The following is a 25246-nucleotide window of genomic DNA, read 5'->3' on the forward strand; positions in this document are numbered from 1 at the left end:
TCCTGAGCTCGAGAGGTTTACAGCACAGAAGCTCGTCGTTAAGCTCAACATGTCTGTGGGGAGAAATCAAACTAATCCACTGCCCCACTCTCCCCCCATAGCCCTGTATCAATCCCACACTAATCCCACTGCCCCACTCTCTCTCCATAGCCCTGTATCAATCCCAAACTAATCCACTGCCCCGCTCTCTCCCGATAGCCCTGTATCAATCCCACTGCCCCACTCTCCCCCATAGCCCTGTATCAATCCCAAACGAATCCCACTGCCCCACTCTCTCCCATAGCCCTGTATCAATCCCCAAACTAATCCCACTGCCCCGCTCTCTCCCGATAGCCCTGTATCAATCCCACTGCCCCACTCTCCCCCCATAGCCCTGTATCAATCCCAAACTAATCCCACTGCCCCACTCTCTCCCCATAGCCCTGTATCAATCCCCAAACTAATCCCACTGCCCCGCTCTCTCCCCATAGCCCTGTATCAATCCCACTGCCCCACTCTCCCCCCATAGCCCTGTATCAATCCCACACTAATCCCACTGCCCCACTCTCTCCCCATAGCCCTGTATCAATCCCAAACTAATCCCACCGTCCCGCTCTCTCCCCATAGCCCTGTATCAATCCCCAAACTAATCCCACTGCCCCGCTCTCTCCCGATAGTCCTGTATCAATTCCAAACTAATCCCACTGCCCCGCTCTCTCCCGATAGCCCTGTATCAATCCCACTGCCCCACTCTCCCCCCATAGTCCTGTATCAATCCCCAAACTAATCCCACTGCCCCGCTCTCTCCCCATAGCCCTGTATCAATCCCAAACTAATCCCACTGCCCCACTCTCTCCCCATATCCCTGTATCAATCCCAAACTAATCCCACTGCCCCACTCTCTCCCGATAGCCCTGTATCAATCCCACTGCCCCACTCTCCCCCATAGTCCTGTATCAATCCCCAAACTAATCCCACTGCCCCGCTCTCTCCCCATAGCCCTGTATCAATCCCAAACTAATCCCACTGCCCCACTCTCTCCCCATAGTCCTGTATCAATCCCAAACTAATCCCACTGCCCCACTCTCTCCCCATAGCCCTGTATCAATCCCAAACTAATCCCACTGCCCCGCTCTCTCCCCATAGCCCTGTATCAATCCCAAACTAATCCCACTGCCCCACTCTCCCCATAGCCCTGTATCAATCCCAAACTAATCCCACTGCCCCACTCTCCCCATAGCCCTGTATCAATCCCAAACTAATCCACTGCCCCACTCTCCCCATAGCCCTGTATCAATCCCAAACTAATCCCACTGCCCCACTCTCTCCCCATAGCCCTGTATATCGGGGCATGGAACCCATTTGCCAGTTTGGTGGGACCACACTTACCGATTTCAGAGAGTGTCCTTGCCGAATCTGATCGAGCAGCAGATTCCGACCTCCAACTGCTCCTGGAGACTTCCCCATTTCGACTTTATTCAGCTGAGTGCCCCTTTGGATTTCTTCAAGCAGCGAATGATTTGAAGGAGGGGGAGGGGGAGGGGTAGTGCTGCCAAACAGAGGGGGTGGTGGTGGAGCAACTGGGGCACTGAATACGTTGGTGAGCGGCGGCAGTGGGGGAGGGGGAGGGGGTGGGGGAGGGTCTGGTGGGCCTCCAATATTTGGAGGGGGTAGGAGTGGAACTCCTCGCTGGGGTGGGGGTGGAGCTGGGGCTGGCTCCCTGTAGTTGGGGGGGGCTCGTTGACCACACTTTGTTCGGGCAGGGGTTGCTGGAGGCCCTGTGCCTCCCCTGTAGGAGGGCACCTCACGGCCACTGGAATTGGATGATGGAGGGGGAGGAGGAGCTGCTCTCTCAGAATGGTGACCAGAGGGAACTGGAAAGGAGAAGATTTCAGTATTACCACAAACTCAACCTTTCATTTCCCCCCCCCCCTCCCGCTCCCCCCCACCACCCAGCTTTCGATGTAGGATAGAAAATAAAAATCACATCAAAAGCAACTCCCTGGCTATTTGTCCCTTCGAGGGACGGGTCACTGGGAGGTCAGCCCCAAATCACCAATTGCAGAGACTTGGCCACATCCACTAACTCTGCTTATGGTTTCTACAGCAACCTATAGAATAGAATCATAGACTAGAATCCTAAAGCATAGGACGCCATTCGGCCCGTCATGCCTGTGCCGGCTCTTTGACAGAGCTGTCCAATTTAGTCCACACCCCAGCTTCTTCCCCATAACCCTGTAAATGAGTCCTCTCCCAGTACAGGTTCAATTGCCTTTTGAAAGTTCCTGTGGAATCTGCTTCCACCATCATTTCAGGAGTGCGTTCCAGATCTTAACATTAGAATCATAGAAAAGTTATAGCAAGGAAGGAGGCCAATCGGCCCATCGAGTCCGTGCCGGCTCTCTGCAAGAGCAATCCAGCTAGTCCTGCTCCCCCGTCCTTTCCCAGTAGCCCTGCAATTTTTTTCCTTTCAGGTACTTATCCAGTTCCCTTTGAAGGCCATGATTGAATCTGCCTCCACCACCCCCTCGGGCAGTGCATTCCAGATCCTAACCACTCGCTGTGTAAAAACGTTTTTCCTCATGTCACCTTTGGTTCTTTTGCCAATCACCTTAAATCTATGCCCTCTGGTTCTTGACCCTTCCGCCAATGGGAACAGTTTCTCTCTATCTACTCTGTCTAGACCCTTCATGATTTTGAATACCTCGATCAAATCTCCTCTCAATCTTCTCTGTTCCAAGGAGAACAACCCCAACTTCTCCAGTCTATCCACATAACTAAAGTCCCTCATCCCTGGAATCATTCTAGAAAATCTTTTCTGCACCCTCTCCAAGGCCTAAAGTGCGGTGCCCAGAGCTGGACACAATACTCCAGTTGTGACCGAACCAGTGTTTTATAAAGGTTCAACATAACTTCCTTGCTTTTGTACTCTATGCCTCTATTTATAAAGCCCAGGATCCCGTATGCTTTTTTAACCACTTCTCAACCTGCCCTGCCACTTGCAATAATTTGTGCACAAATACCCCCAGATCTCTCTGTTCCTGTACTTCTTTTAGAATTGTGCCCTCTAGTTTATATTTGCCTCTCTTCATTCCTCCTACTGAAATGTATCACTTCGCATTTTTCTGTGTTAAATTTCATCTGCCACGTGTCCGCCCATTCCACCAGCCTGTCTATATCCTCCTGAAGTCTATCACTATCCTCCTCACTGTTCACTATACTTCCAAGTTTTGTGTCATCTGCAAATTAGTTTTGGGTTAAGTGAAGGTGAAAATCCAACTGTCAATTTGTTTTCCTTTTAACATTAAAAAGATGCAACCTGGTTCATTTCAATGTTCCAAAAAAAAATCTAGATTTCCCAGGGTTGTCCCCAGACATCTCCTCACCCTGTCCGTTTCCTTTCCCCGTCTGTCTCGCCTCTTTCCGCACGGCATCGATTCCTCCTTTCTGCTCAATAACGTCATAGATCATCTGGGAAGTGTCCAAGTCCTTCAGATGATCGGCACTGATCCCGGCCTTCCTGAACAACTCAACCAGGTCCGGGTCCAACTGATTCATCTAACACCAAACAGGGAAACACTGAGTACAGTGCCAGGGACACAGACCCCCCCCACAGACACCCCCCCTCCCCCCACCACAGACACCCCCCCTCCCCCCACCACAGACACCCCCCCTCCCCCCACAGGCACCCAGACACCCCCCCCCTCCCCCCACAGGCACCCAGACACCCCCCCTCCCCCCACAGGCACCCAGACACCCCCCCCCTCCCCCCACAGGCACCCAGACACCCCCCCCCTCCCCCCACAGGCACCCAGACACCCCCCCCTCCCCCCACAGGCACCCAGACACCCCCCCCTCCCCCACAGGCACCCAGACACCCCCCCCTCCCCCCACAGGCACCCAGACACCCCCCCTCCCCCCACAGGCACCCAGACACCCCCCCTCCCCCCACAGGCACCCAGACACCCCCCCTCCCCCCACAGGCACCCAGACACCCCCCCTCCCCCCACAGGCACCCAGACACCCCCCCCTCCCCCCACAGGCACCCAGACACCCCGCCTCCCCCCACAGGCACCCAGACACCCCCCCTCCCCCCACAGACGGCACCCAGACACCCCTCCCCCACACGGGGATACAGAACCCCACAGGGATATAGAACACCCCCCAAAGCCAGGACACAGAACCCCCCCACCAGGATCAGAGGCCAGAGACCGCTGGTTCCACAGCTCAGCACGACCTTCACCGCTTCCCGAGGGGGGGGGCGGGGGAATGAGGAGGAAATATCACCACAGATCCCAGATCCTCAACACTGACCCCGACTGGAGACCCCCGACAGGGGGGGGGGGGCACGGCCCTCGTCCTTCAGAGGGCGGGGCCCCCACCACAGGTCCCTATCTCCCCCCTCACTGTCCGAGGACAACACAATAAATTAACCAGGAGGGAGGGTCCATCACTTACATCAAACCCAGTCTGGGGGTCCCAGCCCACGTGGCCAACGTGCCTGAGGACAAAAAAAAGAGTTTAACATCACTCCCAACTCCTGACCCCAGGCCCCTGACCCCAGGCCCTTTGACCAACCGGTCCCCAAACACGCCCGCCTCAGCTTTTCACTATATTTATAAATGACATATGAACATACAAATTAAGAGCAGGAGTAGGCCATTCGGCCCCTCGCGCCTGCTCTGCCATTTGATAAGATCACGGCTGATCTGATTGTGACCTCAACCCTACTTTCCCGTCTACCTACTATAACCTTTGACTCCCTTGTTAATCAGGAATCGATCTAACTCAGCCTTTAAAATATTCAATGACCCTGCCTCCCCCGCTCTCTGGGGAAGGGAGTTCCACAGACTCACCACCCTCTGAGAAAATTTCTCCTCATCGCCATCTTAAATGGGAGACCCCTTATTTTTAAACTGTGGCCCCTAGTTCTAGACTCTCCACAAGGGGAAACATCCCCTCAGCATCTACCCTTCTAATCCCTCAGGATCTTATATGTTTCAATAAGATCACCTCTCATTCTTCTAAACTCCAGTGTATACAGGCCCAACTTGTCCAACCTTTCTTCATAAGATAACCCCTCATCCCAGGAATCAGTCGAATGAACCTTCTCTGAACCGCCTCTAAAGCAATTATGTCTTTTCTTAAATAAGGAGACCAAAACTGCACTCAGTATTCTAGATGTGGTCTCACCAATGCCCTGTACAACTGTAGCAAAACATCTCTACTTTTATATTCCATTCCCCTTGCAATAAATGACAACATTCCATTTGCCTTCCTAATCACTTGCTGTACCTGCATACTAACTTTTTGTGATTCATGTACTACGACACCCAGATCCCTCTGTACTTCAGAGTTCTGCAATCTCTCTCCATTTAAATATACTGCTTTTCTATTCCTCCTGCCAAAGTGGACAAGTTCACATTTTCCCACATTATACTCCGTGCCAAATTTTCGCCCACTCACTTAACCTTTCTATATCCCTTTGCAGACTCCTTATGTCCTCTTCACAACTTACTTTCCTACCTACCTTTGTGTCATCAGCAAATTTAGCAACCATACATTCGGTCCCTTCATCCAAGTCATTGATATAGATTGTAAATAGTTGAGGCCCAAGCACTGATCCCTGTGGCACTCCACTTGTTACATCTTGCCAACCTGAAAATGACCCATTTATGCCTACACTCTGTTTCCTGTTAGCTAACCAATCCTTTATCCATGCTAATATGTTACCCCCTACACCATGAGCTCTTATTTTGTGTAGTAGCCTTTGATGTGGCACCTTGTCAAAAGCCTTCTGGAAATCCAAGTACACCACATCCACAGGATCCCCTTTATCCACGTTGCTTGTTACTTCCTCAAAGAACTCAAATTTGTTAAACACGATTTCCCTTTCACAAAGCCATGTTGACTCTGCCTGATTGCATTGAGATTTTCTAAGTGCCCTGCTATAACCTCCTTAATAATAGACTCTAGCATTTTCCCTATGACAGATGTTAAGCTGATTGGCCTGTAGTTTCCTGCTTTCTGTCTCCCTCCTTTCTTGAATAGAGGAGTTACATTCACTATTTCCCAATCTAATGGGACCCTTACAGAATCTAGGGAATTTTGGAAAATTAATACCAATGCATCTACTATCTCTGCAGCCACTTCTTTTAAGACCCTGGGATGAAGTCCATCAGGACCTGGGGACTTGTCAGCTTTTAGTTCTAATATTTTTTTTTTAGAGAACCCTTTCCCTGGTGATTGTAAATGTTTTAAGTTCCTCCCTCCCTTTCACCTCTTGATTCACAATTATTTCTGGCATGTTATTTGTGTTCTCTACAGTGAAGACGGACACAAAATATCTGTTCAATTCATCCGCCATTTCCTTATTCTCCATTATTAATTCCCCAGACTCACTCTCTAGAGGACCAACGCTCACTTTACTTACTCTTTTCCTTTTTAATACCTGTAGAAACTCTTGTTTTTATATTTCTAGCTAGCTTTCTCTCGTACTCTAATTTCTCCCTCCCTATTATTCTTTTAGTCATTCTTTGCTGTTTTTTATATTCTGTCCAATCTTCTGACCTGCCACTAATCTTCGCGGAATTGTATGCTTTTTCTTTCAATCTGATACTATCTTTAATTTCCTTAGTTGGCCACGGATGGTACGTCCTTCCCCTAGAGTCGTTCTTTCTCACTGGAATGTATCTTTGCTGGGTGTTATGAAATATCTCATTAAATGTCTGCCACTGCCATCTCTACTGACCTATCCCTTAACCTAATTTCCCAGTTCACTTTAGCCAGCTCTGTCTTCATGCCCTCATAATTGTCCTTATTTAAGTTTAAAACACTAGTCTTAGACTTACTCTTCTCTCCCTCAAACTGAATGTGAAATTCAATCATATTGTGATCACTGCTACCTAGAGGCTCCTTTACAATGAGGTCATTAATTAATCCTGTCTCATTACACATTACCAGATCTAGAATAGCCTGCTGTCTGGTTTGCTCTAGAACGTGCTGCTCTAAGAAACTGTCCCGAAAGCACTATGAACTCATCGTCCAGGCTACCTTTGCCAATCAGATTCTTCCAATCTATATGTAGATTAAAATCACCCATGATTATCGCTGTTCCTTTCTCACAAGCCCCCATTATTTCTTCCTGTATACCCTGTCCTACAGTGTGGTTACTGTTAGGGGGCCTATAAACTACTCCCATAAGCAACTTCTTGCCTTTACTATTTATCTCTACCCAAACTGATCCTACATCTTGGTCTTTAGAACTAAGGTCATCTCTCTATTATAGGGCTTTTGGCAGATACAAAAGGCTAAAGACGGAGGAAGCCCGAGAGGAGTACAAAAAGTGCAGGGGGATACTTAAAAAAGAAATGAGGAGATCAAGGAGGGGCCATGAAATAACACTGGCGAGCAAAATAAAGGAAAATCCTAAGATGTTTTATAAGTATATTAAGGGTAAGAGGATGACTAGGGAAAAAATAGGGCCCATTAGGGACAAAAATGGCAATCTGTGTGTGGAGCCGGCAGATGTAGGAGGGGTTCTAAATGAATTTTTTGCATCTGTTTTCACGATGGAGAAGGACGATGTAGACATAGAAATACGGCAGGGGGACTGTGATATACTCGAACATATTAACATCGAGCGGGAGGAGGTATTGGCGGTTTTAGCAGGCCTAAAAATGGATAAATCCCCAGGCCTGGACGAAATGTATCCCAGGCTACTGTGTGAGGCAAAGGAGGAGATTGCGGGGGCTCTGACACATATATTCAGAACCTCTCTGGCCACAGGGGATGTGCCAGAGGACTGGAGAACCGCTAATGTAATACCATTATTCAAGAAGGGGAGTAGGGAAAAACCGGGGAACTACAGGCCAGTGAGCCTAACATCAGTGGTAGGAAAATTATTGGAAAAAATTCTGAAGGACAAAATTAGTCTCCACTTGGAGAAGCAAGGATTAATCAGGGATAGTCAACATGGCTTTGTCAAGGGAAGATCATGTCTGACTAATTTGATTGAATTTTTTGAGGGGGTGACTAGGCGTGTGGATGAGGGTAACGCAGTGGATGTGGTATACATGGATATCAGTAAGGCCTTCGATAAAGTCCCCCACAGGAGACTGGTCAAGAAGGTACGAGCCCTTGGAATCCAGGGTGCCTTGGCACTTTGGATACAAAACTGGCTTAGTGGCAGAAGGCAGAGGGTGATGGTCGAAGGTTGTTTTTGTGACTGGAAGCCTGTGGCCAGTGGGGTACCACAGGGATCGGTGCTGGGTCCCTTGCTGTTTGTGGTCTACATTAATGACTTGGATATGAATGTAAAAGGTATGATCAGTAAGTTCGCTGATGATACAAAAATTGGTAGGGTGGTAAATAGCGAGGAGGATAGCCTCAGTCTGCAGGACGATATAGATGGGTTGGTCAGATGGGCGGAACAGTGGCAAATGGAATTTAACCCGGAAAAGTGCGAGGTGATGCACTTTGGAGGGACTAACAAGGCAAGGGAATACACAATGAATGGGAGGACCCTAGGCAAGACAGAGGGTCAGAGGGATCTTGGTGTGCAAGTTCACAGATCCCTGAAGGCGGCGGAACAGGTAGATAAGGTGGTAAAGAAGGCATATGGGATACTTGCCTTTATTAGCCGAGGCATAGAATATAAGAGCAAGGAGGTTATGATGGAGCTGTATAAAACACTGGTTAGGCCACAGCTGGAGTACTGTGTGCAGTTCTGGTCGCCACACTACAGGAAGGATGTGATCGCTTTGGAGAGGGTGCAGAGGAGATTCACCAGGATGTTACCAGGGCTGGAGCGCTTCAGCTATGAAGAGAGACTGGGAAGATTGGGTTTGTTTTCCTTGGAGCAGAGGAGGCTGAGGGGGGACATGATTGAGGTGTACAAAATTATGAGGGGCACAGATAGGATGGATACTAAGGAGCTTTTTCCCTTCGTTGAGGGTTCTATAACAAGGGGACATAGATTCAAGGTTAAAAGGCGGGAGGTTTAGAGGGGATTTGAGAAAGAACTTTTTCACCCAGAGGGTGGTTGGAGTCTGGAACTCACTGCCTGAAAGGGTTGTGGAGGCAGGAACCCTCACAACATTCAAGAAGCATTTGGATGAGCACTTGAAATGCCATAGCATACAAGGCTACGGACCAAATGCTGGAATATGGGATTAGAGTAGACAGGGCTGATGGCCGGCGCGGACACGATGGGCCGAAGGGCCTCTATCCGTGCTGTATAACTCTATGACTCTATACTCAAGTCATCCTTAATTAACAGAGCTCCCCCTCCACCTGAGGCTCCTCCACTTCCACCTTCTCGATCCCCTTACCTGCCTCGCTCGCTCGCAGGCACACCCTCCTGTCCCTGACCACTGACCAATTTAGTTGACCTTATCCTAAGGGGTGTGATTGCCTCCTGGAACCGAATGTCCGGGTATTTTTCCCCCTCCCTGATGTGTCGCAGTGTCTGCAGCTCAGCTCCAGTTCAATGACTCTGAGCCGAAGCTCCTCAAGCCGCAGACATTTGCGCCCCGGATCACACTGGGGTCCAGGAGCTCCCACATTCTGCAGTGGCTACACAGCACCTGCCCTGCCATCTTTATTATGTGTTAATAATAATAATCCCCATATCCCTTAATTCCCTCAAAGTCCAAAAATCTATCCCTCTCAACCTTTGAATATAAATTCATCGACTCAACATTCACAGGCCTCTGGGTTGGCGAACTCCAAAGATTCACAACCCTGACTGAAGAAATTCCTCCTCATCTCAGTCTTGAATGGCCAACTCCTTATCCTGAGACTATGCCCCCTAGTTCTAGACTCTCCAGCCAGGGGAAACAGCCTCAGCATTTACCCTGTCAAGCCCCCTCTGAATCTCATATTTGGACGAAGGAATAGAGAGCCATATATCCAAATTTGCTGATGACACTAAGTTAGGTGGCACAGTAAATAGTGTAGATGGGAACAGAAAGTTGCAAAGGGACATTGATAGATTCAGTGAGTGGGCAAAACTGGGGCAGATGGAGTTCAATGTGGGAAGTGTGAGGTCATTCACTTTGGACCCAAGAAAGAAAAATCAGAGTATTTTCTAAATGGTGAGAAGATAGGAACTGTGGATGAGCAGAGATTTAGGGGCCCAAGTACAGAAATCACTAAAAACTAGTGGATAGGTACAAAAAATAATGAGCGTCTAATGGAATGTTGGCCTTTATCTCAAAAGAGCTAGAATATAAAGTGGAGGAAGTTATATTATAGCTGTATGGAGCCCTGGTTAGACCACATCTGGAGACTGGGTTCAGTTCTGGGCCCCGCCCCTCAGGAAGGATATATTGGCCTTGGAGGGGGTGCAGCTCAGATTCACCAGAATGATACCGGGGCTTAAAGGGTTAAATTATGAGGACAGGTTGCATAGACTAGGCAATAAAGATGATTAAGGGGTGATCTAATCGAGGGGTTTAAGGTGATTAAAGGATTTGATAGGGTCGATAGAGAGAAACTATTTCCTCTGGTGGGGGGAGTCCAGAACAAGGGGGCAGAACCTTAAAATTAGAGCCGGGCCGTTCAGGGGTGATGTCAGGAAGCACTTCTTCACACAAAGGGGAGTGGGAATCTGGAACTCTCCACAAAAAAAGCTGTTGAGGCTGGGGGTCCATTGAAAATTTGAAAACTGAGATTAATAGATTTTTGTTAGGTAATGGTATTAGAGTATTCAGGGTTACAGAACCAAGCTGGGTAGATGGAGTTAAGAAACAGATCAGCCATGATCTAACTGGATGGTGGAAGAGGCTGGAGGGGCTGAATGGCCTCCTCCTGTTCCTATATTGTTATGACTCGTCCCCTGAACCCATTTGCCCCCCTGCACCCATTCACCCTCCCGCTGCCCCGATCAGTGACCGCACAGAGACCCCCCCCCCCCCACAGTTGGGACCTGGAGTATTTCGGATTCTCACTGGAAGTTGCTGGGAGCCCCAATGTCGGATTTGGAGACCTTTCTCCGGTTGTTCTTCGGTCGCTTCTCCTGGGCTGATGGGGTGGAACCATTGCCACGGTAACGGCGATCGGTGATGTCGGGGTTCTGGATATCAATGGCAGCCATGGGCAGCGAGAAGGTGATGACATCATTGGGGCCTGTCACTAGAATAGATAACTAGTAATTAACACAAGCCCCTCACCCAAAACTGGGCACCCGGCCCCTCGCCCCCCCCCCCCAACAAAACTGGGCACCCGGCCCCTCGCCCCCCCCAACAAAACTGGGCACCCGGCCCCTCGCCCCCCCCCCCAACAAAACTGGGCACCCGGCCCCTCGCCCCCCCCCCAACAAAACTGGGCACCCGGCCCCTCGCCCCCCCCCCAACAAAACTGGGCACCCGGCCCCTCGCCCCCCCAACAAAACTGGGCACCCGGCCCCCCCCCCCCAACAAAACTGGGCACCCGGCCCCTCGCCCCCCCCCAACAAAACTGGGCACCCGGCCCCTCACCCCGGGGGCCCCCCCCCCAACAAAACTGGGCACCCGGCCCCTCACCCCGGGGGGCCCCCGGCCCCCAGCAGCACAGCACTCCCATAACTAGGGACCGAGAATGAGCCCCAGCAGCAGAGAATAAAGTATTTAGAGTCAATCTACTAACAGAGTCTGCTGGAGGGATGAGGATGTGTCCAATATAAAACCCACTGCAATCATAACCAATTTAAACACACTGCAAACAGAGATGGGTTTACCATAGCGACACAAAGCTTTCACAAAAGCAACCTTCATAACTGGTAGTCCAGAGGCAATGAAACAAAACAGAACCATTGCCTCGATCCGGATTTATCAAACCCAGAGCACCCACAGCCACCTGAAACAAATTGAGATCCAACCAATCACAGCTGGTCCCAGCACAAACCAGGCACCAACCTTAAAGGGTCTGTTTCCATGACCAGGGGGGCACTGCAGGGGCTGGAGTACATCCTGGATTCTCACAATTAAATTATTATTTGACTTAGATTTGTTTTTACAAATAACAAAGTACACCTTACTCCCCTTCTCATAAACGGGGCCTCAACAAACGGAAAAAATTACAAAAAAACCTCAACTATCACTTTTGGAAAAAAAAAGCACCTTTTACAGAGAACCTGCAGTCACCTGACCGGTTAGAAAGGGTCTGTAACCATCCGCCAACTTCACCCTGCACCCCCTCACTGCACCGGTTATATCATTCATTCATTAATCAAATAGTTTATCAGATTTAAATTCAAGGATCTCAGTGTTTCAATGAGTTTATCCAATGAGCTGCACAGAGCAGGAAGACCCTCAGGTTCCATCTCCAGCCTATGCTGACTTAGGGATATTAGACCCTGTAATGTTTGGGGGATATTAGACCCTGTAATGTTTGGGGGATATTAGACCCTGTAATGTTTGGGGGATATTAGACCCTGTAATGTTTGGGGGATATTAGACCCTGTAATGTTTGGGGGATATTAGACCCTGTAATGTTTGGGGGATATTAGTCTCTGTAATGTTTGGGGGATATTAGTCTCTGTAATGTTTGGGGGATATTAGACCCTGTAATGTAATGGGAGATATTAGTCCCTGTAATGTAATGGGTGTAGCACAATAACAGGGCTCTGAGTAAGGATGTGGCCCTTTTAAGAGACCTCCCCTTTAAGGAGTAATTAAGGCTGAAGTGGGTGGAGGCCTTCACCATTCAGGTGAGAGTTAAAAGGGCACAAGAGAAACAGGGCTGCTGCTGTGGTGATAGAGCTCCCTGAACACCGCCCAAAGAGGAAGCTGGACAGCACCAGAGGCCTGAGCCCACCAAAGGTACTGCAGTGTGACCTTTTTGTGGTCAAGGACTATCGTTTGTTGTATGAAGAGGGTTAAGAGATGGCAGGACTCTGACAAGTGGTGTTAGCTGTTGAATTGTGTCTGAGAGACATGAAAGTGACTGACCAGTATGGAGAGAGTGCCTGAGGGATTGTTGTGCATGAGAGAGGGCCAATCAGTGCCTGATCTGTGACGCTCAGCAAGAGTCCTGGGGTAAAGGGTATGTGTTGCTGAGTGACCGGCAGTAATGATCAGCAAAGTGTTGTGGATAAAAAAGCTGATGTCCTAAACCAGGATCGTGATGGGGATGAGTGCTGAAAGCTATGTAAAGAAATGATGGTGGCTGATAAGGAGTTTGATGATCAGCCCAATCACATTTATGGAGGGGTTGCAGTGGTAGCCTCTCGGAGTGAGCTGAGGAAGGAGAATACAGAGATTTCTTGGGGAAACCTCTACTTGTTCTGAGGAAATGCAGAAGTCCAGAAAGGGTTGCAAAGTAAGGCCTAAGAAGTCCATTCATAACCAAACAGTCCTGGTGAAGGCTTTCCCCAGGATGAGGGTGAGATCAGTGACGTGATGCTTATGGGGTAATAGACAGGAGGAAAATGGAATGGACTGGCCGAGCTGGAAGACACTGCCGAAGCTCTGGGGAGGACCGAGTCCAAAGCCATCAAACTGGCCAAGAAGGTGTCTAGTCTGGAGTCACACCTAAAGGACACCCAGGAGCGCTCTCCAGGAAGAGAGGCTGAATCTGGGCTGGCAGGTGGCTGACCTGCAGGCTCAGTGGGCGACCAACGAGAAGAGACAGGTGCTGGTTAGACAAGTGCCTCGATAAGCAGCACCGGGCCAATAGGGAGGACCTGATTTAGCTCCAAGGATGGTATGGGCAGAAGTGTGCACGAGCTGGAGAAGGCAGAGATGAGGAGCGGGCTGACGAGCCACGGGCGCTCGAGGAGCTCTAAGCTCTGCCTGGAGTTTGACTTACAGGCCACACAGGCACTTTACCAGGAAGAGAAAAGCCAGCCAACTGTGACCGTCTCCGGCCTCCAGCAGTCAGCCCACTAGATGTTTGGTCAGAAGGAGCTGCTTGAGCGAGCTGCATGGGTTCAGGAGGAAAGGCTGACCAGGGAGCTCTGACTCCTTGCTGGGGGAAGGACGTGGAGCTGGAGGATGAAGAAACTGAAGCACCAACTGGCAGAAGACTCAGTGAAGAGTCAGTGGTTCAGCGAGTTGTCCTCCTCTCTGCTGGGAGATCCTCGTGGAAACCCTGAGGGCCAAAGAGGATGCAATGCTCTGTTTGGAGAGGGAGGGAAGCCAAAGGAGAGCAAGTTGCAACAGGAGGTAGAAAAGATGGGCAATGAGAGGCCTCTGTTATCATGCAGTATGAGACACTGGAAGCTGAGAAGGAAGTTGAACTTGAGATGCTCACTAAACAGATTCAGGCTCTGGAAGATAATCCAATGGGCATTGAAGACCTAGAGAGGAACGAGCTGGCGCAGAAGGTGCAAAGAGTTGGACACCGAGGTTGCGGAGCTGACCTCTCCAAACCAGAGCCTCCAGTCTGCCTGTGAAACCCACATGGAAGAGATGGCAGCTCTTCACATGAAGCTGCAGGAGTCTGAAGGGCACAGGAACAAGTTGGCCTGTCTCGACAAGTCTTTGGAAAAACCAGGCTCTCCAGGAGCAACACTCAACAGGGGACTATCAGAGGGCTGGAAAATGAGAGGAAGCTATAGGAAGAGGCACTCACGCGAAGCTGAGCGCCTTGTGCAACTGGAGGCAAAGGGCTGACTAAGAACGGGATCAAACTCGAGCGCAGCTATCTGAAGGCGCGAAGCACCGTGAGGTGACAGAAGGTAAAATGAAGCAATCTGTCGATGAACAGAGGCAAGCGGGACCCCATAGTGCTTTGTGATCCAGTCAGGTCTGGCAATGAATGGCTAAACCAGTTGTCCTCTGATGGGCTGTGGCTGCCAGCAGTCTTTCGACAGTGCACTGGAAAAGTGACCGAGTCCCTTGTTGAGAAGGTGACTGGAAAGGTGAAGCTATTGGCAGGTTTGTGTGTCCTTTTGCAAAAAGGTGTTTACACCAGAAATGCAAGGTGACTGACATGAAATTTCCCCACTCCACAGGGACAATCTGGCTCGAGGACTCCTGTGTACAGGGGCTGCTGGAGCCTGTACGAAAAGGAAAGGTGGGAAACTCGGACACTGCATCAATGGCCTTTGAAATTCCTGAGGGGCCAGTCCATGGGCTATGAGAACTGGAAATGATTTGCAAAGGCAATTATTGAGCACGGAGCCGGGTCTGTTCAGGAATAGTGTCTGCCTTCCAGGGCATAGTGCCTCGCAGCACAGGCTGCTAGAGCCAATGGCTCTCTGCTAGGGGGGAGGAGGTGTAGCAGAATAACTGATGGCCCTCATCCCTAAGGGTGTGGCCCCTTAAGAGACCTCTCTCCTTTAAGTAATTTTAAGGCTGGAGTGGGTGGAGGCCTTCCCCAGTCAAGTGAGAGTTAAAAGGGCACAAGAGAAACGGCCCCCTGAACTCAGACCAAAGAGGAAGCCAGGCAGCACCAGAGGCCTGAGATCACCAAAGGTACTGGAGTGTGACCTTTTTGTGAGGTGAAGTATGAATTGGTCAAGGACTATCGTTTGTCGTGACGGGAGGGTTATGTGACGGGAGGGTTATGTGACGGGAGGGTTATGTGACGGGAGGGTTATGTGACGGGAGGGTTATGTGACGGGAGGGTTATGTGACGGGAGGGTTATGTGACGGGAGGGTTATGTGACGGGAGGGTTATGTGACGGGAGGGTTATGTGACGGGAGGGTTATGTGACGGGAGGGTTATGTGACGGGAGGGTTATGTGACGGGAGGGTTATGTGACGGGAGGGTTATGTGACGGGAGATTGGCTGCTGGGTCCACCCCGGGGGTCCCAACACTCCAATAACATTGCAAAGCTGCAAAAAAGAAACTCACTGTTGGTCTTCACACTCTTCCTGCTGCCTGAAAAGCAAATGAGAAAGTTTGTAAACAATTAAATGTTTTCACCTGTAAACCAGCCCCTCCGTGTTACAATTTGCATTTATATCCTGCTTTTAATGTTAGAAATGTCCCAAGGTGCTTCACAGGAGCGTAAATCAGACAAAAAATTTGACACCGAGCCACAAGGCGATTTTAGGATCAGTGCCCAAGGTTTTGGTCACGAGGTAGGTTTTAAGGAGCGTCTTAAAAGAAGAGGGAGGGATTCAAGGAGGGAAATCCAGAGCTTAGGGGCTAAAGCTGAAAGCACAGCCGCCAATGGTGGAACGATGAAAATCGGGGAGGAGTGTAGAGCTGGAGGAGGTTAGAGATAACGGGGGGGGCGGGGCCATGGTGGGATTCCAACAGTAGGATGAGAATTTTAAAATCGAGGCGTTCCCGGTCCAGGAGCCAATGTAGGTCAGTGAGGACAGAGTGTGATGGGTGAACGGGACTTGGTGTGAGTTAGGATACGGACAGCAGAGGCTCAGATGAGTTGAAGTTCATGGAGGGTGGAAGATTTTTTTTTTTATATTCGTTCACGGGATGTGGGCGTCGCTGGCGAGGCCGGCATTTATTGCCCATCCCTAATTGCCCTCTAAGGTGGTGGTGAGCCGCCTTCTTGAACCGCTGCAGTCCGTGTGGTGAAGGTTCTCCCACAGTGCTGTTAGGAAGGGAGTTCCAGGATTTTGACCCAGCGACAATGAAGGAACAACGATATATTTCCAAGTCGGGATGGTGTGTGACTTGGAGGGGAACATGCAGGTGGTGTTCCCATGTACCTGCTGCTCTTGTCCTTCTAGGTGGTAGAGGTCGCGGGTTTGGGAGGTGCTGTCGAAGAAGCCTTGGCGAGTTGCCTGCAGTGCATCCTGTGGATGGTACACACTGCAGCCACAGTGCGCCGGTGGTGAAGGGAGTGAATGTTTAGGGTGGTGGATGGGGTGCCAATCAAGCGGGCTGCTTTGTCTTGGATGGTGTCGAGCTTCTTGAGTGTTGTTGCAGCTGCACTCATCCAAGCAAGTGGAGAGTATTCCATCACACTCCTGACTTGTGCCTTGTAGATGGTGGAAAGGCTTTGGGGAGTCAGGAGGTGAGTCACTCGCCGCAGAATACCCAGCCTCTGACCTGCTCTCGTAGCCACAGTATTTATATGGCTGGTCCAGTTAGGTTTCTGGTTGATGGTGGGGGATTCGGCGATGGTAATGCCGTTGAATGTCAAGGGGAGGTGGTTAGACTCTCTCTTGTTGGAGATGGTCATTGCCTAGCACTTGTCTGGCGCGAATGTTACTTGCCACTTATCAGCCCAAGCCTGGATGTTGTCCAGGTCTTGCTGCATGCGGGCTTGGACTGCTTCATTATTGAGGGGTTGCGAATGGAACTGAACACTGTGCAGTCATCAGCGAACATCCCCATTTCTGACCTTATGATGGAGGGAAGGTCATTGATGAAGCAGCTGAAGATGGTTGGGCCTAGGACACTACCCTGAGGAACTCCTGCAGCAATGTCCTGGGGCTGAGATGATTGGCCTCCAACAACCACTACCATCTTCCTTTGTGCTAGGTATGACTCTAGCCACTGAGTTTTCCACCTGATTCCCATTGACTTCAATTTTACTAGGGCTCCTTGGTGCCACACTCTGTCAAATGCTGCCTTGATGTCAAGGGCAGTCACTCTCACCTCACCCATGGAATTCAGCTCTTTTTTGTCCATGTTTGGACCAAGGCTGTAATGAGGTCTGGAGCCGAGTGGTCCTGGCGGAACCCAAACTGAGCATCGGTGAGCAGGTTATTGGTGAGTAAGTGCCGCTTGATAGCACTGTCGACGACACCTTCCATCACTTTGCTGATGATTGAGAGTAGATTGATGGGGCGGTATTTGGCCGGATTGGATTTGTCCTGCTTTTTGTGGACAGGACATACTTGGGCAATTTTCCACATTGTCGGGTAGATGCCAGTGTTGTAGCTGTACTGGAACAGCTTGGCTCGAGGCGCAGCTCGTTCTGGAGCACAAGTCTTCAGCACTACAGCTGGGATGTTGTCGGGGCCCATAGCCTTTGCTGTATCCAGTGCACTCAGCCGTTTCTTAATATCACGTGGAGTGAATCGAATTGCCTGAAGACTGGCTTCTGTGATGGTGGGGATATCGGGTGGAGGCTGAGATGGATCATCCACTCGGCACTTCTGGCTGAAGATGGTTGCAAACGCTTCAGCCTTGTCTTTTGCACTCACGTGCTGGACTCCGCCATCATTGAGGCTGGGGATGTTTGCAGAGCCTCCTCCTCCCGTTAGTTGTTTAATTGTCCACCACCATTCACGACTGGATGTGGCAGGACTGCAGAGCTTTGATCTGATCTGTTGGTTGTGGAATCGCTTAGCTCTGTCTATAGCATGTTGCTTCCGCTGTTTAGCATGCATGTAGTCCTGAGTTGTAGCTTCACCAGGTTGGCACCTCATTTTTAGGTACGCCTGGTGCTGCTCCTGGCATGCTCTTCTACACTCCTCATTGAACCAGGGTTGATCCCCTGGCTTGTTGGTAATGGTAGAGTGAGGAATATGCCGGGCCATGAGGTTACAGATTGTGGTGGAATACAATTCTGCTGCTGCTGATGGCCCACAGCGCCTCATGGATGCCCAGTTTTGAGCTGCTCGATCTGTTCTGAATCTATCCCATTTAGCACGGTGGTAGTGCCACACAACACGTTGGATGGTGTCCTCAGTGCGAAGACGGGACTTTATCTCCACAAGGACTGTGCAGTGGTCACTCCTACCAATACTGTCATGGACAGATGCATTTGCGACAGGTAGATTGGTGAGGACGAGGTCAAGTAAGTTTTTCCCTCGTGTTGGTTCGCTCACCACCTGCCGCAGGCCCAGTCTAGCAGCTATGTCCTTCAGGACTCTGCCATCTCGGTCAGTAGTGGTGCTACCGAGCCACTCTTGGTGATGGACATTGAAGTTCCCCACCCAGAGTACATTTTGTGCCCTTGCTACCCTCAGTCCTTCCTCCAAGTGGTGCTCAACATGGAGGAGGACTGATTCATCAGCTGAGTGAGGACGGTAGGTGGTAATCAGCAGGAGGTTTCCTTGCCCATGTTTGACCTGATGCCATGAGATTTCATGGGGTCCAGAGTCAATGTTGAGGACTCCCAGGGCCACCCCCTCCTGACTGTATATCACTGTACCGACACCTCTGGTGGGTCTGTCCTGCCGGTGGGACAGGACATACCCAGGGATGGTGATGGAAGATGGGAGGCCGGACAGGAGAGAATTGCAATAGTCGAGTCTGGAGGTAATGTGAATGAGTGTTTCAGCAGCAGATGAGCAGAGGCAAAGGTGGAGACGAGTGTTACGGAGGTGGAAGTCGGTGGTCTTGGTGATGGAGCGGATATGGGGTCAGAAGTTCATCTCTGGTGAAATGGGACAGCGAGGTTGCGAACGGTCTGGTTCAGCCTCAGTGGCCAATGAGAGGGACGGTGTCAGTGACTCGGGAATGGAGTTTGTAGCGGGCACTGGAAACAATGGCTTCGGTCTTCCCAATATTTAGTTGGAGGAAATTTCTGCTCATCCAATACTGGATGTCAGACAAGCAGTGTGACAAATCACAGTGGAGGGGTCGAGGGAGGTGGTGTGTTTGGTGTTGTCAGCATACATGTGGAACCTGACGTGTTTTCGGATGATGTCACCGAGGGGCAGCATGTAGATGAGAAATAGGAGGGGCGAAGGATAGATCCTTGGTGGGGGGGGGTTTCCCGAGGTAACTGAGCAGGAAGAGAAGCCTTTACAGGTGATTCTGGCTATGACTGGATAGATAAGAATGGAACCAGGTGAGCAGAGTCCCTCCCAACTGGACGACTGAGGGTGTAGTTAACGGTGTTGAAGGCTGCAGACCGGTCGAAGGATGAGGAGGAATTGTTTACCACCATTAGATTTGTGAGGGCTGTTTCAGTACTGTGGCAAGGGTGGAAACCTGATTGGAGGGGTTCAAACATAGTTGCAGGAAAGATGGGCACGGATTTGGGAGGCAACAACACGTTCGAGAACTTTGGAGAAGAGCTGGAAGTTGGAGATGTGGCCTTAGTTTACAAGGACTGAGCAGCCAAGGGGTTTTTTTTTGAGGGGGTGATGACGACAAATTTGAAGGGGAGGGTTAGGAGGAGAGGGAACCATTTAAAATATTACCTAGTATGGTGGCAGGAAGGGAAGGTGGGTGGTCAGCAGTTTGGTGGGAATAGGGTCGAAGGGAGCAGGAGGTGGGTCTCATGGACAAGATGAGCTCGGAGAGGCTATGAGGGGAGTTAGGAGTGAAACTAGAGAAAGATGCGTGATCAGGGCTAGATAAGGGGGGAACCATAGGGGAAGTTTGGCTCGGTGGGCTGGGGGAAGGGAGGGAAATGGCAGAGGCAGCTGAATGGAAGGTCTCAATCTTAGTGATAAAGTAGCCCATGAGCTCCTCACGCTTGTTGGAGGTGAGGGTGGAGGGGGCAGGGGAGAGGGGTTTAAGAAGACAGTTTATAGTGAAGAGAAGCCGGGGGTTATCTTTGCATTCCAGGATGATCCTAGAATAGTGAGCAGTTTTGGCAGAGGAGAGCAGGACCCGATAGTGCGTTGTGATCCGGCCGGATCTGGCGATGAATGGCTAAACCAGTTGTCTGCCATAAACGTTCAAGTCTACGTCCTGTGGAATTAAGGGAGCGGAGACGAGGGCCGTGCGAGGGGGAATGACCAGGGTGAGAGCGAGTAATGGTTTTAATGGGGACATGGGCATCAAAGGTGAAGGTGAGGGTGTGATTGAGCAGATCGGTAGCTGCGGAAATGTCGTGGTGTATGGAGGGCCAAAGGCTAGACAGTTGGGAATTTGTAAGTGACTTGGGAGAGTTTTTTTCCAGGGGGGCACACAGAAGGAAGTGGAGTTGGGAGTGGGAAAGGGGATGTGGGTGGAGAGGGATGTAGGAAAGTGATCAGAGGTGGCCAGATCAGTGATTGACACGATTGGAGTAGAGAGGCCGCGTGAGATGGCAAGGTCGAGGGGGTGGCCATGAATATAGGTCGGGGAGTTTATATGGAGGGAGAGGATATGAGGGCAGTGAACTCAGGAGAGGGAGCATGATTAATTGAGATGGAGGTTGAAATCACTGAGGATGACAAGTCACTCGGTGCAGAGGCTGAGGGAGGACAGCAGTGAAGATATCTCGGTGAGAAACTTGGCGTGGTATTTGGGTGGGCGGTAGAGAGCCAGGGCTTTAAAGGAGAGGTGAGAGGAGTGGAACACGGTGAGATGCTCAAAGATTAAGGTGCCAGAGGAGTAGGAACAGACCAAGGTGTGAAAAGGGCCTTGGCGGTCTGGGCGGGGCAAGTGGTGAAGATTTCACCAGGCGGGGAGGCTTTATTAAGGGGGAAGGTATCATCGACTGTCAGCCAGGTTTCCATCAAGGCCATGATATCTATGCAATCGATCAGCTCATGGGGCAACGGCCTCGTTCACAAGTGAACAGAGTCTGGAGGGAGATGCGGACAGGGGCGGTGATCGATGATCCGCTGGCAGGGTCCACGGGGTCTGCGCTGGGGGGGTGAATGGGACGGGAAGGAGATGTGGAAGATTAGCCCCCAGCAGGTGCGCTAGGTGGGAAAGTCGGTGAGTATGACGGCAGTTGGGGATGTTGCTCTTAAGGAGGAAGTGACTAGTTCCTCAATTGGGCCCTTTTGGAGGATGCCAAGAGAGGCACAGACAGAAGCTGTCGGCTTATCTGAGGGAGTCAAGCCTGGGAAGGTTGAGGAGTGCTGAAGGGTTAGGGTAGAGATTTGGGGGTGACACAAAACCCGAGGGGAGAAATAAAACTCCGACATGTCTCTCCCTGGCACATCTGGCTGGGGATCAACCCCGCCCCGCCCCGGGATACAGCGTCTGTTCTGGGGTTCTTCCCCCTGCCCCCACCCTCCCTTCTTTCCCCTGGGTTACTGGGATCTTGGTGTCCTTGTTCACTCTTGGATTGGCAAATAAATTTGAAAACCAGCAAAATAGAAACTCACTGGTCTTCACACTCTTCCTGCTGCCTGAAAAATAAATTAAGAACACTTAGTTTGTAAACAATTAAATTGGTTTTCACCTGTAACAATGAAAGGGCTGATTTATAATTGTGATCTGACCACGTGCTCTGACACGTCTCCGTTGTGTCGAAGGTGGATGTGGCAGCGGTCAATGTCTGATTGGTGAGGAAGTTCCCAGAGCTCTGTCCGAGGGTTAATTCTCTGGATTTTCCCTCACTGGGAGGGGGCTGGGGTTTTTTTAAAATTCATTCATGGGATGTGGTCGTCGCTGGCGAGGCCGGCATTTATTGCCCATCCCTAATTGCCCTCGAAGGTGGTGGTGAGCCGCCGCCTTGAACCGCTGCAGTCCGTGTGGTGACGGTTCTCCCACAGTGCTGTTAGGAAGGGAGTTCCAGGATTTTGACCCAGCGACGATGAAGGAACGGCGATATATTTCCAAGTCGGGATGGTGTGTGACTTGGAGGGGAACGTGCAGGTGGTGTTGTTCCCATGTGCCTGCTGCTCTTGTCCTTCTAGGTGGTAGAGGTCGCGGGTTTGGGAGGTGCTGTCAAAGAAGCCTTGGCGAGTTGCTGCAGTGCATCCTGTGGATGGTGCACACTGCAGCCACTGCGCCGGTGGTGGAGGGAGTGAATGTTTAGGGTGGTGGATGGGGTGCCAATCAAGCGGGCTGCTTTGTCCTGGATGATGTCCAGCTGCTTGAGTGTTGTTGGAGCTGCACTCATCCAGGCAAGTGGAGAGTATTCCATCACACTCCTGACTTGTGCCTTGTAGATGGTGGAAAGGCTTTGGGGAGTCAGGAGGTGAGTCACTCGCCACAGAATACCCAGCCTCTGACCTGCTCTTGTAGCCACAGTATTTATATGGCTGGTCCAGTTAAGTTTCTGGTCAATGGTGACCCCCAGGATGTTGATGGTGGGGGATTCGGCGATGGTAATGCCGTTGAATGTCAAGGGGAGGTGGTTAGACTCTTGTTGGAGATGGTCATTGCCTGGCACTTGTCTGGCGCGAATGTTACTTGCCACTTATCAGCCCAAGCCTGGATGTTGTCCAGGTCTTACTGCATGCGGGCTCGGACTGCTTCATTATCTGAGGGGTTGTGAATGGAACTGAACACTGTGCAATCATCAGCGAACATCCCCATTTCTGACCTTATGATGGAGGGAAGGTCATTGATGAAGCAGCTGAAGATGGTTGGGCCTAGGACACTGCCCTGAGGAACTCCTGCAGCAATGATGTAGATTGTCCACATAGATACTCATTTCATGAGGCTACAATTAATGCTAAACTCATTTGTCCTGCAGCCTTTTAAAACAAAAATGCTTTGATTGGAATTGGTGTCGGAGATTTTGTGCTAAATTGAGCCCTGATACCTGTTGATTCAGTGATTCCATCTGTTAAATGACTAACTTTTTTTTAAACTGTTAGCATCCTGTGGTGATTGGCTTCCAACTTACAGCCACCTAAGTCACTGACCCAGGATACCCTCCTCATTACAACCCTGTGACACACCCCCCTCCCCAACCCCTGACTTCTGACCCCCTTCGCTCCCTAACCTCCCACACACACAAACCATCACCAAACACTACCATTTATCAACATCATTACAAACCAGCACTTGCTCTCACTGGGGGACAGTTCCTTCGATAGCTTTACCCAAGTGTGAGCTGAGTGTGCCCTGAACCCCATTTCTCCTCTCCCCTCCCCCCCCCCCCCCCCCCCCCCCCCAGCACTACCTCACCACCACCTCATTCACCCCTCCACTCTCATTTGTCACACTGATTGTCTGACAATGAGCAAAAAGTCCTTCCAACTAAATATCGGGAAGATCAACGCTATTTTCTTTGGCCCCGGTCGCCGGCTCCGCTCCTTGACCGACTGTTCGCAACCTCTGTGTCCTATTTGACCCCGGGATGAGCTACCGAACACCCCCTCCCCCCCACCAACCCAAGCAAATTAACCCCATACTGTAGCCCCCCACCTCATGAGGTCATTTACCCCCCGAAATGGATGAGGTGAGGCTGGAGGAGGGGTCGAGTTCCACACTGGGTTGCTGAGGTGATGGGATCCATCACCCATTTTATGCCCCTCCTGATTTGACTTTGTGGATCTCAATAGAAATTAAAATGGGACCGGTTGTAAATGGTTTCCCATCAGACTGCTTGGGTTAAAATGACCTTCAGATCCTGGGATAGAATGAGTTGGATTCTGGAGCAGTGAGAATTGCAGAGAGGGAAAGTTCAGGCATTTGGAGATTAGATCGAATTCCGAACCCTGCCCGTTATAGCATCAATTGATGGAGACCACAGATTAGAGGTGAAAGAGGGACATGGGACATGGGACGTATTGCACATCACTGAGGCGCTGAAGCAAACCCCCTGTGATTGGATAAACGGGGCCCGTGAACCCCCAATATGTCCAGTTAAAGTGACACTCACCTTTCTTTTGCTGTAGGATATGGACTTTGTAATCAACGACAGCTTTAAACTTCTCACCTTCAGCTTCATCACTAAAGTTCAAAGCAGCCAGGCAGTTCTGTACAGCACAGTATTAAATACATTGTTACTGCCAAATTATTACTAAATCAATGGTAAATTGGTTTGTAGTGGGTCTGTTATGTATCAGCTGGTATGTGGTGGATCTGCAATTATATTAAGGAAGTGGTAACAGGGCACTTAGAAAATCATGTGATTAGACAGTCAACACAGCTTTATGAAAGGGAAATTGTGTTTGAAAAATGTATGTTTTTTGAGGATGTAACTAGCAGGGTAGATAAAGGGGAACCAGTGGATGTCGTATATTTGGATTTTCAAAAGCATTCGATAAGGTCGATAGGGGAAATGCTAGAATCTATTAAGGAGGTTCTAGCAGGGCACTTCGAAAATCTCAATGCAATCAGGCAGAGTCAACACAGTTTTGTGAAAGGGAAACCGTGTTTGACGAATTTATTAGAGTTCTTTGAGGAAGTAACAAGCAACATGGATAAAGGGGATCCTGTGGATGTGGTGTACTTGGATTTCCAGAAGGCTTTTGACAAGGTGCCACATCAAAGGTTACTACACAAAATAAGAGCTCATAGCGAAGGGGGTAACATATTAGCATGGATAAAGGATTGGTTAGCTAACAGGAAACAGAGAGTAGGCATAAATGGGTCATTTTCAGGTTGGCAAGATGTAACGAGTGGAGTGCCACAGGGATCAGTACTGGGGCCTCAACTATTTACAATCTATATCAATGACTTGGATGAAGGGACCGAATGTATGGTTGCTAAATTTGCTGATGACACAAAGGTAGGTAGGAAAGTAAGTTGTGAAGAGGACATAAGGAGTCTGCAAAGGGATATAGAAAGGTTAAGTGAGTGGGCAAAAATTTGGTAGATGGAATATAATGTGGGAAAATG

The 25246-nt window shown here is 50.1% G+C and overlaps 1 protein-coding gene across 1 annotated transcript in view; it reads right to left on the reverse strand.

The window, feature by feature from the left end:
- LOC137334346 (actin nucleation-promoting factor WASL-like) overlaps nt 1–25246 on the reverse strand; it is a 75310-nt gene that overhangs the window by 2226 nt on the left and 47838 nt on the right. Inside the window, exons 4-10 of the mRNA XM_067999054.1 lie at nt 24285–24381; nt 21832–21855; nt 15764–15790; nt 10932–11115; nt 4438–4480; nt 3366–3537; nt 1369–1853 (exon numbers count right to left, since the gene is read on the reverse strand). Of these exons, the coding sequence (XP_067855155.1) occupies nt 1369–1853; nt 3366–3537; nt 4438–4480; nt 10932–11115; nt 15764–15790; nt 21832–21855; nt 24285–24381 (1032 nt within the window). The remainder of the gene's footprint in view (nt 1–1368; nt 1854–3365; nt 3538–4437; nt 4481–10931; nt 11116–15763; nt 15791–21831; nt 21856–24284; nt 24382–25246) is intronic.

The sequence above is a fragment of the Heptranchias perlo genome, chromosome 17 (genome assembly GCF_035084215.1).
Source record: "Heptranchias perlo isolate sHepPer1 chromosome 17, sHepPer1.hap1, whole genome shotgun sequence".
Classification (NCBI taxonomy): domain Eukaryota; kingdom Metazoa; phylum Chordata; class Chondrichthyes; order Hexanchiformes; family Hexanchidae; genus Heptranchias; species Heptranchias perlo.